General features: G+C 43.2%; 1 protein-coding gene across 1 annotated transcript in view; it reads right to left on the bottom strand.

The window, feature by feature from the left end:
* Window positions 1–43: 43 nt before the first annotated feature.
* bin3 (bridging integrator 3) overlaps window positions 44–20,095 on the bottom strand; it is a 34,426-nt gene continuing 14,374 nt past the window's right edge. The window contains exons 4-9 of the mRNA XM_074638469.1: window positions 18,352–18,413; window positions 16,561–16,697; window positions 11,096–11,136; window positions 5,449–5,590; window positions 3,931–4,065; window positions 44–1,600 (exon numbers count right to left, since the gene is read on the bottom strand). Of these exons, the coding sequence (XP_074494570.1) occupies window positions 1,454–1,600; window positions 3,931–4,065; window positions 5,449–5,590; window positions 11,096–11,136; window positions 16,561–16,697; window positions 18,352–18,413 (664 nt within the window). The 3' untranslated portion in view covers window positions 44–1,453. The remainder of the gene's footprint in view (window positions 1,601–3,930; window positions 4,066–5,448; window positions 5,591–11,095; window positions 11,137–16,560; window positions 16,698–18,351; window positions 18,414–20,095) is intronic.

Genomic DNA, 20,095 nt, shown 5'->3' on the forward strand with positions numbered 1-20,095 from the left:
ACTCGCCCTGAGAAATATGCAATGAATATCCAACAACAATATCTCACATGATTAACAGAGTTAATTTATTCCATGATTTACTATACATTGAGATGATGGCTGAAAAACATTGTGTTAATACATTTCAAAAACTTAAATTAAAACCCACTCTAATGTTAAAGTATCCACTTAGTTGTGTTAAAAAACCTACCACTTTAACATTATTTAGAAAAACCTTCATTAATACAAACGTGTAACTCAAACAGAACACAAAGACAGTAAATCAACTAAGCATTTGTTTCAATGATTTCAAAGAATAAATACTCAACTTCTTATGACACCTTTTTAAAAAAAAAAAAAAAAAATCGACTAACTTCACATGGGAGCAATTAGTGTGTGTACATCACCATGTAGCCCCTTTAACCAGAGCGTGTCTATCATACTGAGGCAGTACCTGATGAAGGTGGAAACAAAGGAGTGCAATGACGGTATGATTTGGTCCAAAATCAAAAGAAAGTCCAAAAAAAGTTGGCCTCCAACCCTGGTATAGAAGGTAAAGGAGAAAATACTTTCTCTCGAGTGACAACAATGTGTGAGGCTCTTTGTTAACAGACAGAACCACCAACAATACAACAAAGGATGGATGGTGTGAATAAAAGAAAACGGCGTGTCATCATTAGTACGATCCACTAGAGGGAGCACCAGCCTTTGTTTTGGACAGCGATGAGACTTCATCAGCGACTTCTTCTCTCCGCAGCCTGAGTGGTCGACCTTTCAACACCGCTGCACAGGCACAATCTCACTTCACACGAGTTAGTTTTTCATGTTACATCCACAGTCAGGACAACGTAGGCACATTATGCACAGGTGATGTTACCAATATCATCCTGTAAACCCCCAATTAAAAAAAGCCCTCACACAACATGGCACAGAGCTAAACTTAGACCAGCAAAGGCCAAAAACACAGAAGTACATTTTCTTGCCGGCAACCTACAGTACGTTACATAACATTCAGATTGTATTGTTTGTCATTTCAAAGTTGGGTCATAAAAAACTACAGATAGCTTTGCAGATGTGACTAATAAAAACATTTCCTTGCTCATTTCCTGCTTTAGAAACAAATGCTTATAGACGTCGCTGAAACCAAGAAGTGTAACCCTGGTTAATTAGTTCTGACGAGAACCGTTTGATTCCTTCACTAAAAAAAAACAACATATTGGCTTGTAATGTTGCACTTGGCTGATGGCTTAGTTAATGTGGCATTTCAGCTGCTTGGAGTCTCTGCAGAGAGAATGAAACACGGGGAGTGTAGTGCAAGAGGAATAGGGGGAGTGATGAGGCCGCAAGGAAACAATCTGATAATCAGGTTAAGGCCGCTGCTGTCCGTTTGAACTGCACGGAGAAGCCTGAAAAGAGTGCAGTCCATTCAGAGAGGCATGAAAGGAGCCCTTCCCGGTTTTCGGCTTTTCCTCCCTCAGTCGTCGGCGACAATGGACAGAGCACGCAACTCGCTGAGCTTGGCCTCTGTCTCCCTCTCCCTCTGCTCATCAGTCAGCCCTGCCTGGTCGATCTGGTCTGTTAACTCGCTGAAGATCTTGTACATTTCGGTGAAATAGACAACCTGGGGGGGCAGAGAGGGAAAAGTAAAAAGATGTAGTTTGTGATGGTAAAAAAAAAAAAAAAATAGTCCCGTCTGTCCTCTTAGAGACTCGACAGGGTCAATCCTCAGACCTTTCTTAGATGCCTCTCAGGAAAAAAACTCCCAACAAATTCATACTCCACTCGCTCTATCTAACCTCGCATTTACTCGCACTAGTCTGAAGCTGCTGGTCTCATACCTCTTCAACCTCGCTAATGAGAAGTGATTCGAGAGGAGAAGAGGGAGCCCACGGATATCAAACAACTCCGACAAAGCCCCCCAAAAACCCAGCACTTCAGTGGGTAGTGACCCTGCTTTTCTCTCCCAATCTGAACAAGAGATAGAGAGTGTTCACTGAAAGCTTTCTTGACACTTCCCACCCCTGCTTCTTCCCCTTAGTTCATGAGTCAGGCTCCCCAGAGAGTTGCTTTGATGATTAATAGACTTTAATCACATTACAAGACTCCAGAAGAGTAGGCAGAGAATGAAAGTACTGGGAAATACAACCCCTTGAAACCCACACACACACACGTCTCAATATTTATTCATGCAGCGATGCATACGATACGATGCTCTTAAGGAGGCATCTCTGAAATTGTGTCCCGTTGTAGCCCGAAAAACAGGAAGACCAACCAAGAAACCGGTGGGTGAAATGCCTTGAAATGATTGGGTGAAGGGTCACAACAGAATAAGGGCTAGGTCAAGCTGGAAATAACTAAGAGTCTCATATAGAAATAACATTTGTGTCACTCTGTCATGAACTCATCTGATACTGTCAGACCAAAGGGGAAAAAAGTCAAGTTTGTAAACCACCTTGTACAAAGTACTCTGTCTGAAAGCCCTTTGTATGTTTATACCAACAGTTGCCACCTAAACCACATGAGTGGGCATAAGTATTGGGTTACCGCTGTTTGTGGGGGTAAAGCGGATATTTTTCCCCCCCAAAATGACTTGTTGAAAAGGCCATCGGAAATGTCCAGTGATGATAATGTACACCAGATCAGTGTCTGAGCGCCTTCTGTAGCAAAGACACTATTATTACAATTAGTCCAGTCACCACAAGGAGTAAACGCAGACCACCTACGATACAAAAAGGAGTCTCTGGGTAAAGCAGAGCTATAAATTACATGACTTCTGTCTGTACATTTTAACATACCATAGTCCCAGCTGCTTCATATTTATACAGAGAGCTTACACTTTGACCTCATAGCCTACAAAATAAATGAATTATTTATGTTGCATTCTACCCAGTAAGTCCATAAACACAGTGCGACCACTGTTTCAGGAAACAAAGAAAATCAACAGAGAAAAGGACAAAGAAAGATTTTTTTTTTTTTTAAATCAACACATGCAGCAGAGAATGCAAAACTGTGAAGAAAAAAAAAAAAAAATCAGGACAATGTCTCAATTCATCAACATCTGTACAGGTGGACAGGTCAGGCCCAGTGTCCCGCTGACAGTTGCTGGAGAGGACTCGTGGTAGTGAAGCTGAAGGCGCGCAACAAAGGCAGCCTTTGTGCCTTTTCCCTGCTGCCGCTGGGAGCTGAGCAGCAACAGCGGCTGGGAGAGAAGGGAGTGGAGGATGAAAACCGAGCACATGCAGCAAGGCTGGGGATGAGGTCCGCTCGTCCACTGGCCACCCACGTGTGGCTGTGTGTGTGCGTGTGTGTAAACATGTGTAAAAGCTCATTCATGTGAGCTACATGAATAAAGATAATGTAGATAGAATAAGTGTGATTAATAAGAGCTCTTGCACCATGCAGGTAAAATGGTAAAAAGACCGGAGCTCAGATTTGTGGAATTATATGTTGGTTTATAGTTGATTGCTCGGGTTGCTAATTTTAAGTTCAAAGCACAACATACAACTACATAATTGTCATTAGGTCTAGGATAATCTAGTTTGCTAATTAGGAGTGTGCCAGTGTCTGTCCCAAAGAGGAAATGACATGGCCAAGCAGGTCTGGGGTGGTGGGGGAGGGGGACATGGTGGCGCTAACTTGAGACGCCCAGCTGCTTTAAGAGGAGCTCCAGGTTAGAGGAGGACTTGCAGGGCTGCAGTGGAGCCAGACAGATGAGGCCTTCCTGGGCTAAACACAGTAGTGTGGGCCGTCACTGGGGGGTTAATCACATTAGGGCAGCGTGGAGGGAGACAGGCTGCCAGGATTATACACTCCCTTCCATCAGACACTTTAGCCACTGTTTAACAAACGCTCAGAGGGCGTAGCACACACTGTGTGTGGGTGGGTGGGTGCGTGCGTGCGTGCGCGAGTGCCTTATTGTTTGTGCACATCCAGGGGAGGGGGGTCACTAACCTGCGCCCTGATGAGAGCCTCAAAGCTGGGCTGGAAGTAGTCGATGCGGCTGTGGAAGAACTTGGGCATCTCGTCCAGCAGCTGCTTGTTCTTGGCCTCGAAGTCGTCCCTGACCGGTCGGAGCTCCTCTCTGGCCTGGGGTGTGGAGGGGAGAGAGGAAACAAAAGAGCAGGTTACCATCGGTCACCATCACTTTTTTAACTTTACATAACATTCCTCTCATTTTGGGGCCCAGGGCGGCGGTGACTTAGTCTGTAGGAACTTGGCTTGGGAACCAGGGGGGGGGGTCGCCGGTTCAAGTCCCTGCACGGAGTGTGAAGTGGTAGCTGCTGATATGCCACTGAGCACAGGCACCAAACCCCCAAGCTGCTCCCCCGGGCGCTTTATAGTAACTGCCCAATGCTCCTACTGCTAGGATGGGTTAGATGCAGGGACTAAATTTCCCTCTGTGCTGTGTACAGTACAATGTGTGACAATAAAAAGCTGATTTACATTTCACCACGTCAGCTCGTGTTGTAATTTAACACATCATTCTCTTCCACAAAAAACTGGTTGCACAGAGTTGCCGATTTTTCTAGAAAAAACAAACACCTGCAAATAGAAACCAGTTAAGTATTTCAGAACTGGAGCCATCTTTAGTGTCCTTCTTATTGTTCAGAAAGATATTTGCCTAATTCCCACGGAGAAGCAGTGCAGAAAAAAAAAGGCTGTAATCACGACCACAGTGAGGAGGAGTGGGTTATGTGGGCAGACTTGGCTGTGAGTGGACTCCAGCACCACTGATCTGTGTGTGAATGTATTAGTGGGTAGTCTACTGTAGGCATGGAGTTATGGAATGCACAATGAATATGTGTGAGAGGGTGAGAATTTTATTAAGGGGAAGGAGAGGGGGGGATTGCTATATTAAAACTATAACATATTGTTTATCTACTGCATTACGGTATGGTCTCTTCACATTAGTTAGTTTTCTTTACACATGCCAGTTGAAATGGCATACGAGTGTTTTGTCAGGATCATTTCTTTAAGTGCGCAGGGACTCAAAGGGCAGGGATGTAGGGGCCTCTTCAAGGCTTTGTTCCCCTGACGGTGCTTTTCTCAATGTGTGTGGGTGGCTCGCCATGTGAGGATGTGTTAGAGGCAATAGCATAGGCAACACTGCAGCGCTATCTGTGAATGTGTGCGCTTCTGTAGTGGCCTCATGGCGTGTGTGTGTATGTGTGTATGTGTCTACAATTCTCAATTACGTGCCTGTAGATGTGCAGCAGTGCCTTTTTGAAAAGGCACTACTTGAGAGCCTGGTAGCTTGCGTGGGAGAAGGAGCGCACATGTACAGTATGCATGTGCTCAACTATTTTTGTTCATATCCAGTCAGCATTTGTGTCTTTTTCCACTCATTGCGCCGTATTCACAATACGTGCAACATGTAAGAGCAGGTGAACTCTGCCCCTCTGCAGATAGAGGGAGCATTGGAGAGGACCGACACACGTGCACCGATGCAAGCTTCATACTCGACAGTACCTGATGTAGTTTGACCATAACGGGCCCGGTTTTTTCTTTCTCTTCGTACTTCTCCACTTTGGATTGCAACCGCTTGTAGTCCTGCAGCGCCTGTTCCCGGCGCTTCACTGCCATGTTGAGGCTGGGGAAGACGCCGCCGTACCTGCGACAAACCAGCACACAGACAACCTTAGACATCTCTGACACAACCAACAGGGCACTAAACAAAACACACACACACACACTAGAGTGTGCATGCATGCAAGCAAAAAAATACCCAGGCACTCACGCCAGTACTCAAATAGAGAAAAAAAAAACTATCACTGAATTTTCTGTGAGAAACTGAAGTTCCTGAAATCATTAAAACAGCTCCCCTTGCTCTATTTGTAGACATGCATTTTGCATGGCATCCTATCTTAATAAAAGTCATTATGAATTAATAAAATCCCTCCCCTCAACATCTTATTGTAGAGGTGCGTTCAAACCCCAGAGGACAGCTCTGCATTAAGCTTCCTCTAATCTATTATCTAATTACTGTAGTTCAAAATGGCATGAAACAATTCACTTTGTGACAATTATCATATTCCAAATGAAAATATATTCTTGCAACGAGAATCCTAGTCTTCGGCACTAAAAATAGGAAAACACTCATCTGTAACTTAGCAACAGGAGTCTGAGCTTCATCCTGGGACTTGTTGCACTGGTTTTGTGGCTGCTTTTAATGGGAAGCAGGAATACTGTATATAGTAAATATTCAACCCAATAATATTTGGTAAAATATTAAAATAAATATATATATAATTTTTTTTTAACATACCTGAATGATAATAAACTACATCATTTTAACTCACTTCCCAGTATTATATGTTAAGACTGGGTTAGTTATGCTCCATTTTCATTAGTTTTAAAAGACAAAAAATATACAATAAATAATATGTGTGAAATAAGACAACAGCATGAGTTGTTATTAAAATCCCAGCCGTCATTAACAAATTAATAGCAAGGCAAAATTAAAAAGACAAACATTAAGAAACAAATTTTTGTTCTCTCTCTTTTTTTTTAAACTTTATTTTTCAAGATGTGAGCCCCCATTGTGATATATAACTAAGTTAGACAGGAAGGAAAGAAATAAAGAAAAAGAAATAAGGAAAAAGACACACAACAAATTAAAACAAAACAAAAAAACATTAAAAAGGTTACAGACATTATATCACAAAGAAAAATAAATGCTAACATAAAAAAAATATACTTTTTGTTCTTTCTAACATGTGGACACAAACCAGTGACAGTGTTGTTAAAAAGCAGGCCATAGGATTATTCACACAGGTGTCAGCTACATGTGAGTCAGTCATGAAAACACTCGTAATGAAGAGTGAGATATATCTTTTTTTGAATGACTCATTTTAAGCGTTTCATCAACTGTGTAGGCACACTACTACAAGAGTTTATTATGTGCGCCTCTGCTGCCCATAGCGTTATTAGCCACAAAATGTGTGGGCTTCATGATTTACGTTCCTCTCCATAACAGCCCTTTTGCCCTGCTCTGTGCGGCGGACGAGGGAACCACTGGGAACCTGTGAATTGATTGTGAAATCCTAGACCGTGGTTGTGTCTGCCTGTGTGCACCTTACCGGAGGGCAAGAGGGGGGGGCGTAGAAAGTGACGCGAACCGAAGCTCAGTCTCAGACAAGCAGGGATTGTTTCCTACAGGAAGTTGAGCAAGGAGTGGTCTTGTAGCGTTTGAGTGACATCACGGAGCTCGGCTCAGCCCAGCCCCGCGGCCCACGCTCTACCGCTATTTATAAAATACCACTCTGGCCCAGTTTATGGGCAGGGGTGGATGCCGATCCTCAAGTCTACTATCTGCTCCAGTGTACACATACTTGGAGTGCCAAGGGATTACGTAACTGCCCTCTAGGCATGACTGCTCTCCAACACTATTGGCTGATGACAACGCAGCAGCAAACCAGCTTTCAGATGACACAAAGGCTGATCGCATTCTCACCAGCGCGCTTCACCTGACAGCACGGTGTAATTTCCTCATGACACATCATGATGGCGTGCTGTTCGTGCTCTAAAGTGGGACAACACTGCCAGCAACTACTATGTTTTCAGCACACTGAGAGACTTAAGGGCCGCTGCTCTCCTGGCGCTGAAGGAGGCGGAAGAGCTAGACACAAAGCCAATTGCTTGTTAACCCATTCCTGTCGTTCCCATGCTGGATGCTGATGTCTCACTTCCACTCAGGGCTCTCTGTGTCCAGACGTTACGGTGACTCAGCTGTGTCAAAGGCTCCCACACCAGAATATGCAGCATTGGATCTGGTTGAAGGTGACTGTACTTTGTAATGATAGCTACGGGACATTTCCCTCGATGACCTGGCCTTGGCTGGACAACTACCAGCCAGCCGGCTAGGTCTGCATTTGCGGTCAGCCTTGTCTGGGTGAGGTTTTGCGCTGGTTGAGGGCTGCACGGGGGCCAAGGGCACACCACCGTCCATGTGACAGGTCAGGGTGTGGTGAACACGCTGGATGGAAATAGCATCTGGACCAGAGAGTATGTTTATGAGCAGCTGCCAATCCACAGACAGGCCAGTCTGACCCGACGGCCAAGCCCAAGTCTGGTCTAGACACCCTCGGTCTTGGAGGCTGGCTCTCCATTTTGACGATCACCGTCACATAACTCATTACTGCAGAAATCACAACGTGGTTTGCTGTGTTGTTTATGTGCAAATTACCACCGCCAAAGTGTCACAGTCTCAGATGAAGACTGAAGGTTTACATCACGTGACCAGTTTTGTTAAAATATTCTTGCTGTGAATGTAAAATAAATAACCCCTGTTTTAAAAATGGTTTAAAGATAGGGTGAGTAATCTTCTTCAAAACGTTTTTTGTTATATTTGTTGAAATTCTCTTTACATCCCAAAATCAACCAATAAATCAAATGCTCTGGCGAAAAAAAACCCCGGTACTGTGGCTGTCGCAAGACTCTAATAAACTCGTCCAATCATTTAATTTGGCCTGAATGAAAAGACTGGACGGGTTACCTGCCAGTCTACCTGTGTTGCACTCTGCCCGTGCACTCATTGCACGTCATCGGAGTCTTCCACAAGCTGCTAGCTTGACAGCTGTGAGCAAAGAATGTTAGAAATGAAGGCCAATTGCTCGGCGCCCAGCAGCAGAGCTACACTTCTGCCATTTTGGACTGAAAGCGACTTCCAATAAAACGTCTGCCTACAAAGTGTTGTACAAAAGTAAAACAAAATGATTTCTATTATATTGCCTGTGTTGAACAATACAATTATTATAACTATTTACTTACTTATTATTTATTTTATTAAACTTTTTGCCCGGCCGCTTCCCAGAGGAGCATAAAGTGAACGATGGACATAAATGGAAGTTAGAAAAATCCAGCACACAGATTTTTTTAGAGCAATTTCAATCATTTTCTTGCAAAGGACCTACAAAATTGATGTACATTGGGCTCAGTTTTTCGATTGGACAATTTTTTTTATATCTAGCATAATCTTGCTAGTGTCTCAAGATTTCCAACCCTAGCTTTACGAGCAGTGGGCCATGGGAACTTGTGAGTGTATGACGTAAATGCCAGCAGAACCTCCTTTGTTTCAGCAGAAGGAGAGTTTGATCTGCCGCAACTTGCCTTACGCTTTGTTGCTCAAAACTCAGGTAGCCTGGATACATGATACACCAGATATGTTGGGGGAAAAAAAAGAAAGAGAACCTCATACCAAACATCCTGGGTACAAAACTCAACTTCAATTCCCCCCAAAATTGCATCAGCCCCACAGCTAAGGCCAAATAGTCCCGTCGACTCCAGGGGAGCTCTGAGCTCTGATTGAGAGGGGTGAATCATGTGGCTTGTCCTGTCATAGCTCAACCCAGGGCAGAGGTCTCAAAACAGGCTTGACTTCTGTCTCACCCAAAAGAGCAACGGAGCAGAAAGGGCTAGGTTAGCCGGCCTAGATAACACAAATGCCTCAATGCCCACGCACTCCCCTCCCTTCACATAAACACAGTGATGTCATTCAGTGACCCCGCTGAGTGGACGAAATTCACGTCTGGGAAAGAGAAAGAGACATGGGGGGGTTGGGGGAAGTGGGGGGGCTTCTTCTTTTTCATTTGTTTGCTGTACATTTTACCACATCAAGTATTAAGAATGCCAAAATTTTAAATGGCAATAACACACGGACACAAGCACGTACCTAACACACATATACACACACACACACACAACCCATTCAAGGTCTTCCATTAACATTAACGTTCTCCTTTTCAACTCTAATTCTCTTGATGATGACACAAGATCACCAATAGAGTATTTCAAGACTAAGTAAACAATGAAAAATATTCATTAGCGATGGACTAATGGAATCTTAATGGAAGCTTTAAAGTATAGTAGCTTTTGTGTCTCAGTTTTCTATAGAAGTCACTTACTAATAAAACCAATAACTATTAGTGATGTGTTTTTAAGGAGGGAAAAAAAAAAAGTTAAGGGCCAGTTTAGCTTTGCTTTAATTAAAAAAACTCGTTTATGAACTTACTTCCTGTGCTCTATTTCCGAATCATGTAAATGCCTAACTTTATGGTCTAAAATACCATATTTGTGAGACAGCACCCCCTCCAAAATCTGGGTTGGTGTTTGTGTGAGAGTGTGCGCTGTCCTGAGACAGTTCTCCTCCTCAACCAATCCACGGCTCTGGGCCCAGGAAGCTGGGCCCTTTGCCACATTTTGAGCCTGCCCACACGTCCGCCTGCCGCCCACCAGGAAGAGGAAATTAGAACCATTCCATCCTGTCATTGCTCCGCCACCGGAGCACACGAGGAAGAAGGGGCTTAACACACACACACACACATCCCCACGCAGACACTAACCCAACCTATTTGTTTTACAGAGGAATCTCTTCACATTGGTCATTTTTTAAAATAAACTAACAAGCTTCTGAGGTTTAACATAAACTTGCAATAGAAACATTTACACATGCTCTCTTACGCAGCATAATCTCCTGGGAGGAGCCAAGAGGAGGAAGCAAAACCATAACAAGAGCTCCGGAAGTAGGGTGGGATAGTCCAACCACTCCCTTCAGGACCTCTGCTTTGCATGTGTGTGAGTACAGTATGTGTGTGTGTGTGCATGATTGAAAAAGTGAGGCTTTAGGAATGGAATAGCACTCACCGCCTTCTCAAATGGGGGCGAGTATTAGGAACGAGAACCAAATAAACTTTCTTCCAGACGCGCTACCACCACATCAGCACCGCTCACTCCCTAGTTCATTTTTTACAATCTGTATTACTGCGCTTCAGGCCTTCCTGTGGTCCAGCACTACCAGTGTAAAGAGCAGAGCTGGGTCAAACAATAAAAATATTACAAGGCGCTGGACTTAATCTGCCCAGTGTGTCATATGGATTTACCACATCAGGAACATTAAGCCAGAAGAACTGAACTACGCTGCAACTTTACAATACTTTCCTGTTATTTTTATAATGCATCTAAATTCACTATGTGAACAACTCTATCACCCTGCTCCAAACGAATGTTAAACTTATCGACAACAACTATTTGACCTTGGTCTGGTATGGAGAGACATTTAACACCAACCTTTAAAATATAGCAGTGACAAAAAGTACAAGACATAAAGATGGACACTTACTTTTTCAGAGGGTCGATAACAGTCTTCTGTATCTGGTTGACCTGTCATAAAAAGAACAAGTGTTAACATAAGCAATAGGCACCTCTATATCAAGGGAAGAGACATTACAAATTGTTATTCATTGTCAAATTGAGTTACATCAAAATGAAAAGTCGGAACAAAACAGCATCTACATCTCTCGCTCATTAGCTGCAAAGTAATGCCACTGCACAAACATCAACAATTGTGTATATTTCAAACAGAGCACTCAAGAAAAAAAATGGGAGAGGGGGGGCTTGGAAAGAAACTTTCGTGACGTTGACTCTTTTATTGTACACAAGCCCCGAGGAGAAACCCCTGAATATTCATCGAGCTCGCGAATACAAAAGGATGGAACTGTCAGGGGACGGACATGAAAGTAAAGCCCAACTGATTTCAAATCCTGTGGAGGGTGGGCTGCCTTACAAGATGAAAGTTCTTTGCAAACAAACATTTTAACAATAACAGTTTATATTTTTCCTGCAATTCTCCTTCTGGTTGCCAGAACCGACAGGGGAGGGAAGGAGGGGAAGGGGGGTGTTAAATGGAAGTAAACGAACATCTCATCTCGAGGCCTGCAGCCCCGGCACCAGGTCTCATCGACAGAAGTTGGCGCACAATTAATAAAGTTTCCAGCGTCATTTACATTGCAGATTCAAAATGACTGTTGCTACCGGATCTTCGAGCAAGTTAACCAGGCAATCGAGTCAAGTGAAGAGTAAATACTGAGAAAACAGTGAGGGAGAATTTAAAAGCAGCGAGATGTGAAGCGACAGCTGCATGAGAACGGTGAGCAGCTCCGCTAATCATATGTTCACTCGCTATTGGAAGGACAGTCAATCACACAACAACAAAAGACGCGAGATCGCAGCTGTGCTCTGTAAAAATGCCCTGACCATCTACGAGAACATACAGCAACGCTCGCTGCTTCACACAGGCAGATTTCCAAGTACAAAATGGTTGATTGTGGTTTGAGGGAAAACAGAGAACCAATAACAAATAAGTACATGGGAATTCACATTTTCTTTGTTTTACATATTCACACCACCCCCCCCCCCCTCCCTGACTTGAGCTGCGCCGCTGCTTCTAAGGTGAGAGCATGCAGCGAGGAGGGAGAACAACAGCGGCAGATTTGCTTAAGCATGCTGGTGCCCTCTACCCTCTGCCCCTTCCCACAGAGAGGGGGGGGCAGAGCTATTCCTTGGAGGCCTCGCAGAGCCTGAGGCCGGCGCTCAAGCAGTAGTCTCCATCAGTGAGTCACGGGGCAGAGGCCATCCCGGCACACAGGCCTCCCAAAAATACACACAGATCGCAGAGGAAATCAATATCCCTCCAAACGGAGCATCCTCTACTGCGCTGCCGCCATCTACACTGGGGCTCAGCTTCGGCAGCAGTGTGCCGGCGGGGCTGTGCGCCCTCCTCAGCCCCAGAAATAAACACACAGACCTGGGCCACTGCTGCCTTCATTATCGCTGCACGTTTTATCTGCTGGCTCTCTCACTTGCGGGCCCCGCGGCGGAACATCTCGTCTCAACGCGGAGAAGAGCAAAGGGTGGATGCTTTTGTGTCTGTTTTGCAGGAGCAATAGGGTTTGCTGCCGGTGCCGTCAGAATCAACAGTCAGCTTGAAGGGAGAAGCTCGAGTAGTGTTCCAGTGAGCTGTGCTGGATTTTAAAACACCTTGCAAACCTGGGGTGATATTCCACATAGCAGGCTGACCAAAAAGTGCTCGCAATCGCTATTTTGCCTTTAGCTCGCTGTTCAGCCACACAGCACTGCCCAGAAACCCCGGAACTGAACATTGTGTTAAGGCAAGGATTTTTATTTAGTAAGACTGAAAGAAGTGCAGAGAAAATCAGGTGTGACCTAGCTGTCAAAATCCACTCCGGATGAAAGTGTGTTTAAAAAAAACATACAACCACGTCAATACAGCCGGTGACTGTTGTCCTCCACAAGTGAAAAACTGTGCTGGGATCAAAGTGCCTAGCTGAATCAATGTCAAACAGGAAAACTACACATCATGGAGCCAGAACTATACACTATAAAAGACAAGTTTTTCACTACTAGAGGCTTAAAATGTGAATATACAAAATCACATTGAAATGAGAGATGACTGAGAGACTTGATGAGGGTACTGAGGAGAGCTGGCAGAGATAAAGGATGTAATTTTAGCCAGGAGGAAAGAAGGTAAGCAGGCAGAAAGAGTCCATCTTCAAACTTTGCTCTTCAAATGATGTGGAGAGTCCCCAACATCTCTTATCCAATGACAGTGAAGTATGCGTGGTGAAAAATTGTCTTCAGTTCAAAGTTTGAAGACAGTAAAAATGAAAATAAATTTGATATTGTATAAAATCTGAAGAATGTAGAAGTTACTCTTATGCTGAAAACAGTTAAACTGGCAGGAGCGCTCTCCTGGGCACTCGACCAAGCCAAGTCCTGGAACACACGCACCCCGGGTCACAAACCCACACGCTCAATCCAACCCACAGTCTACTTTGTCTAGTCACTCAAAATGGCTCCTCCTGTAAAATTTGATGAGCTGTGAGCAAAGCCAGTCTAAAAGACGGGTATGTTAAAGCTGAGGAAGAAAGGAAGGAAACAAAAGTGACTGCCACAGCTTAGTTACTTAAAATCCACCTCACACGTTTAACCTATTTTATATTCAATACAACAACTTTCTTGTTCTATGTCACATTTAAATCGCTTTCTATCAAAGTAGAAGTAAATTACGCAATATTTATTATCCAAGTCATGATACTTAGATTGAAAATATAGTTCAAAATCGACTAGTTTTAATGATAAGACATTTCTGTGGGAGTTTGGGTTGTAGTATGGACACTGCCTCGCTCTGTAATCGGTTAAAGTTTGATTTTCTATGGAAATCGAGTCCATTTCATGAGGTTTCGTAGAACATATAAATCATGTCCACTCAACCCAATACGCACAAATCCAGATGGTGTGCTGTTCCCGAGATACTACATTACAATTTAACCATGGAATAAAAACAATGATCCGCTTCGTAGTAAGGTATTAATTTTCTCCAGCTTGTTAGATTGCTGTTGTGGAGTTATGAAATCATTCTGATACACAACTAACTGTGAAAAGGAAGGGGAATATTTTGAAGGCTACAAATGTGAAAAAGCCCAGAACACCTAACAGCAGGGCAATGAGTCAAGAAAACACAGATGGAAAAAAGTCAATCGGTATACGCCTTAGTGTGATCTCCTGTATTTTTTCCTCTTTTAAAAGTCTACCCTTCACAGCGTAGTGCCTTGAGGATGTACATATGCGGTGCCACTATGATTCATATTATAACTACCTGTGGCGATGATTCTAATCAAAAACCTGAAGTGCACCCTGCAAATAATCTGAAAAGGCCTGACAGCCAAAGAAGAGATCTTCACAAAGTACAGCTGTGAGAGAGAGAGAGAGCGAGGCAACAGTACGCTGTGTTGCTTACAGTTCTGGAAAGAAATGTCTGCCTATCTGCGGTTGCCCCTTAGGACAAAACAAGAGTGAAAAGCACACAAAGATTACCGGAAACACACTACAAATCAACAAATACTCGAAATACAAAATACAAAAAAAGGTGCCACAAGAGAGGAAACGTAGGTGAAGGAAGTTATGGACTATATTCTAGCCACACTAGCAGTGTGGCTCTATGGATGGCAGAGTCAGTTTGGGTCTGCCTGTGTGTCAGTCTGGAGGGAAGATCTGAAACTTTGGTGATTCCCAGGGTGTTGATTGAGCATTTAGATTAGATCCTGATGGGCAGGTTGGCAACTTGCCCGGCAGCCTCAGCCATCAGTGTATGAATGTGTGTGTGAATGGGTGAATGGGTGAATGTTGACATGTAGTGTAAAGGCCCTGACACACCAAGCCAACGGGCGGAAAACGGAAAATGGTCGGCAAACGCCGCTTTGTTTCATGTACGTATCATAACAACGGCTTGTATATCCGCAATCCTAGCTCTTCCCTTTTTGAATGATGAATACAGACTACTGCGACCTGCTGGTATGGAGCGGAATGGAGTCAATTCATTTCACACAGTCATAAGATGTACATGGCAGTTGGCTGTTGGCTGAAGTCTATGCAGTGTGTTTGAGTGCAATTTTTTGGCCAAGATACAGGCTACGTGAGGCGACGCAACAGGCGGCCTTCTTCGCTGCTAGTTCTCTGATGTCGGTTTGATGTGTCTGCGCCTTAAAGTGGCGGTAGGCAGTATATTTTTGGCATCATTGGGCAAAAATTCCATAATAACCTTTCAGCATATTGTAATTCAAGTGTTCTGAGAGAAAACTAGACTTCTGCACCTCCTCATGGCTCTGTTTTCAGGCTTTAGAAAATCTAGCCCGTGACGAGAGACTTTGACCAATCAAAGGTCATTTCATAGAGAGCGTTCCTATTGGCTGTGCTCTGGTCATGTGACCAGAACTTGGCATTCCTTCAACAGATTTTACAATGGCGGCCACGTCACAAACTTTATAATTTTACAGTTAAACCGTGCACTACAAGATGATTCTGACAACATTTGAGGCGAGAAATAAGCATTAACGTAACATAATATTGATTCATATTTGATCAGCGCTGCCTAGTTTGACCGTTTGGTCGGAATTCACGAGTGATTGACAGCCGGCTCTCATAGACAGCAGATGGACAGCAGACCTCAGATCAGCTCTGACTGCTTGTTTTCCTCTGGTCTGTGAAATCTTGCAGATGCCGTTAGGAGCATCGGAGGACACCGGAGGACACGGAGGCACATGATTTTTTTCAGGTTACCTATTTTATAAAAATAACTTTTTTTAAATCATATTTGCTCCAATCTCGCCTACTTCAGCTTTAAAGCGCTTCGAGTAGTTGGAAGACTAGAAAGGCGCTAAATAAATGCAAGACGATTTACCATTTACGGTGAACCATCTATGTAAAAAAAAAAGTGTTGAACTGAAGCCAAATGTTTGTTTCAATAACAAATGCAAGCAATACAATAGAGTTGTTCGCTATGCAAGCCATGCACAGAGTTACTTCTGTGAATTTTGTGGTAGAACATACAGTATTTCCCTGTTGAGAAAAGGCCTTTCCATTGTATGAGTTATTTTAGACACCAGTGAGTCACAAATGCATCAATCTTCACAGCTGATAACCAGTAGCATGAGTTTATAGAGGATGATGCCACAGATGCTTTTCAAAAACAGCAGAAGGAAAGACATACGGATAGTTTTTAGTCCACAGGCTGCACAATATTGACAAATACGAAAACACGCATTTCCAACAAAAAACTCGTCTAGTTTCCTACTTTGTATGTCTGAGGAAAGACATTCCCCCCGGTACTAATCTAATGGTAGCTGTGCCAGTGGCAAATGCCAAGGAAACAAAGCGGAGAAAGACAGCAAAAGAGTGAGACAACATACTGAAATTAAAAGTGTGAAAGACTGTGGGAATGGGTCTGACCTTCTCCTGGTTGAAGGCGTCCATCCTTCTCATGGCTGTATCCAAAGCGGTCATGGACTCCAGGAAGGCCTGGTCCTGCTCACACAGCGGGTTACTCAGCAGGTCTACAGAGATCTTCACTGCTGCTTTGGACATGGCTGACAGACACACACACACACACAAAGCAGAGGACACTGTTAAAACATAGTCAAAAAAGACAATCATGTAACATATACAGCCCATATAAATGGTTACTGAAGATGTCCTCATCTCTACATATTCTAATCCAATTCAACGCCAGATTTTTACGTTTTTCTTAAACCATTTTTGTGGATTACCCTAAGGCTTTAAGCGTTTCATCAGTGTGTGTGTCTGTATGTGGTAGGGTCTTCAAAAGTGAGCTTTCGGGAAAGAACTGAAGAGCAAAGTGGCACAGTGCTGCCCCCATTGTAGCAATGTGAGGGGTTGATGGGGCTGGCTGCCGTGTTAAATATTCACCAAGAATCTTTGCAACGTTTCTACACTGACAGCACCAATTACTGTTAATCTGCACTCATGCCACTTTGTTTAGACACAGAGCACATATCAGATTATGGCTTCACAGTCAAAATAAATGAGCGTCACTGAGGAGATGCAAGCTGACAGGAGAGGCTGTGGTGAAAATGGGCTTCATGGAGATGCGGAACAGTCGCTGGTCTCTTTTCACACTCCCTCGGGATTCTCTCAAGACCAATTCTCAACCAATCAATTATCATTGTGTGGCGTTTTTTGGCATCTCACTCCATTTGACAGGTAACAAATTGCTTGATTTGGCCTTTTCTGATATGGCTGAGAGACGTGTTTATTATTGGGTCGTGAAAACCAAAAAGGTGACCTCGGGGTAGTGATTTAATTATTTGTGTTAGTAAGGTGCAAATAAGTGAAGCCTTTTGTAATCACCTGGGGCTGAAACAACATGAACAATTCCTCAGTATGCAAAGCACAGTTATCCCCCCCACTTTCCTTGCCTTCTGTTACTTAGTCTAATTGAAATCGCGAAGCCTTAAAAGATATTATCGTCCCTCACCAGCTAATTGGAAGTGAGTTCAATAGAGCTCTGCATATCACCACCCTTGACTTGATAAATGACGGTCGATATAGAAAGCAGTGTATTAAATGCAGTGCTGACATGCAGAGTAGGTCCAGTTCTTTGTTTGGGAGCAGTTGGTGGAGACGGGACCTGTGCAACAGATGGAATCCATTAACGATAATGAGGGCCTGACAGCTATGACACTTTGATGATGCAGACATCCATATTCCAGAGCACAAAGGAGAGGAAATGAAGAAGCCTCTCACTCCTCCATCCGTCCCCGCTCCTCCACCCCCACAACTGACTACTTACCACAGGCCATGTCTACTGCTGCTTCCCAAATACACAACTCCAAAACCAACAAATAAGCAAATAAGAAAAGTAGAGTAAACATGGTTTCTGTGGCCGACAAAATGCTTGAATAAATGAAGGCAGAGATGGTAGACAAATCGAGCCCTACACTCATAAATCCAAAACACACACACACACACACACACACACACACACACACACACACACACACTACGATAGCCTGGAAAAACCTATAAAAGATTAAGGCAAAGGCCCGCACCGTCTCATTTGTCGAGTCGCTCAGAGAACTGATGCGCCACCAAACAAGCCAAGGCAACCAAAGCGTCTTTCTAGCCCTGAAAAACCTGCCAAGCAACATCAAGTACGTTGGTGAACAAGTGGAGATCAATGGCGCACCAGGCGGTAGCGCACACGTCGGTGGTAGAACACACCTAAATCAGCCTCAGTGCTTTTCTTCATGTCCTTGTGAAGCTTTTTCGTCTGATCCTCCAGCCTGTAAGACAAGAAGAAGAATGATTATCAGCCAGTTTCCGGTCTAGTAATACAGTATAGCATCAGCAACACTGACAACAATGGGAAATATCTGCTGAAATGTATAACAAACAATGGTATACTGTCTCCACAACCGTATCATAATTAATCTGAATATGTTTCAAAATCTATTCCATCCAGTCAAAACGTGTTGACATGGACACAGAAAACATCCAAACCAAAAACCTAGAAAAGGAAATTAGTATATAAAAAAACATGGTTCATGAAGGAATTACACATTTCATTGATTCCACATAAAATGTTATTATAACATCCGTTAGCTAATTAATAATACAGGGAATCCTTCTTGTTACTGTCAACTACATTTCCGCTCAAAAGCATTAATGTCTTCAATCATTCCACTGCACATATTCCATTGATGGGTGTTAAAAATGGCAATTACCAGACTATGGAGGCTGAAAACACATGCCATTCATTATATCAATTAAGGCAAACGAGGGGTTTAGAATCTCCCCTGAGACTGCTGTCATATCATTTCTCCTGGTTTGATGAAAAAGGGAACGTGGCGGTTTCATTTTCATCTTTGCTTTGAGGGATTATATTAACAAGGAAGACAATAGCTGTGTAATCCCATAGGATTTCTGTTGGGGGCACTATGGCCACTGGCCACGAGATTTAAGGACATTGTGGTAACCCACATATGGCTAGGAAAAATCACAAATGGCAGTGTGGTGCCTCCAAATATAGGGTTTTGGCAGTTTTTCCAGCAGGAGCACAGGTGCATGAATGTGATTGGTTCTCTGCTGCATCAAAAAATGGCTGTTAAAACTTTTAAACCTAAGGAGTATGGCTTCAAAAGGATTAATTCACCTCAAAATCATTATCATTATTCATTTATCAGTGAAGCTTTTAATATGTCCATAGAACACACAATGAGTTAGCTCACATCGCTTCATTTCATGAAACAAAACAAAAGTGACAAGACAGTAAAGGAAATGTTTACTCCAAAAAAAGGACAACATACTGTTATCATCAAATTAAACCAAACAGCTTGTGCGGCACAATCCAGCGAATTTTGAAGCCAAATAACTTCTTAGTTAAATACAGTAATTAATGTGAATCTTCTGAATCATATACTGTACAGTACAATCATAACACCGGCATTTTGTATGTGTTTGTCACAAAAAAGCATGTGAGGTCCTGGACGACTATCAACAACAGCATCAGAAACATTTAGTGGTATTAGCCCATGTCAGATTGTATATGTAACAGCTTTTGATTTTAACAAACGACTAGTAAACTGTGAGGATGTAGGGTCTAAGGGTAACTAAAAATCATTAATTATTTCCTATCAGAACTCGTCCTCTACATGCTTTTGTTTGTCTTGACGTGTTTTGGGATTTTACACTGAATCGCCACAGACCAGATGGAGGTTGTTCCAAAAATGTCATTTGCAGTAAATGATGTAACTTCATCCCTTATTGTTCACACCACAAGAAAAAAAACATTCTGTCAGAACAATCTCCACAGTAATTTCTTGTATTTCTCTCGCCAATTAGATGTAACTGGGTCTCATAAGCCATATCAGCCTTCCTCTAAAGCAATGACTCTTACATTGCAGATATTTACAAATAGACACTTCTACTTGCAGCAAATGCTACTCAAATTGTCTTACAATACTAC

Source organism: Sebastes fasciatus, chromosome 6, assembly GCF_043250625.1.
Source record: "Sebastes fasciatus isolate fSebFas1 chromosome 6, fSebFas1.pri, whole genome shotgun sequence".
Taxonomy (NCBI): domain Eukaryota; kingdom Metazoa; phylum Chordata; class Actinopteri; order Perciformes; family Sebastidae; genus Sebastes; species Sebastes fasciatus.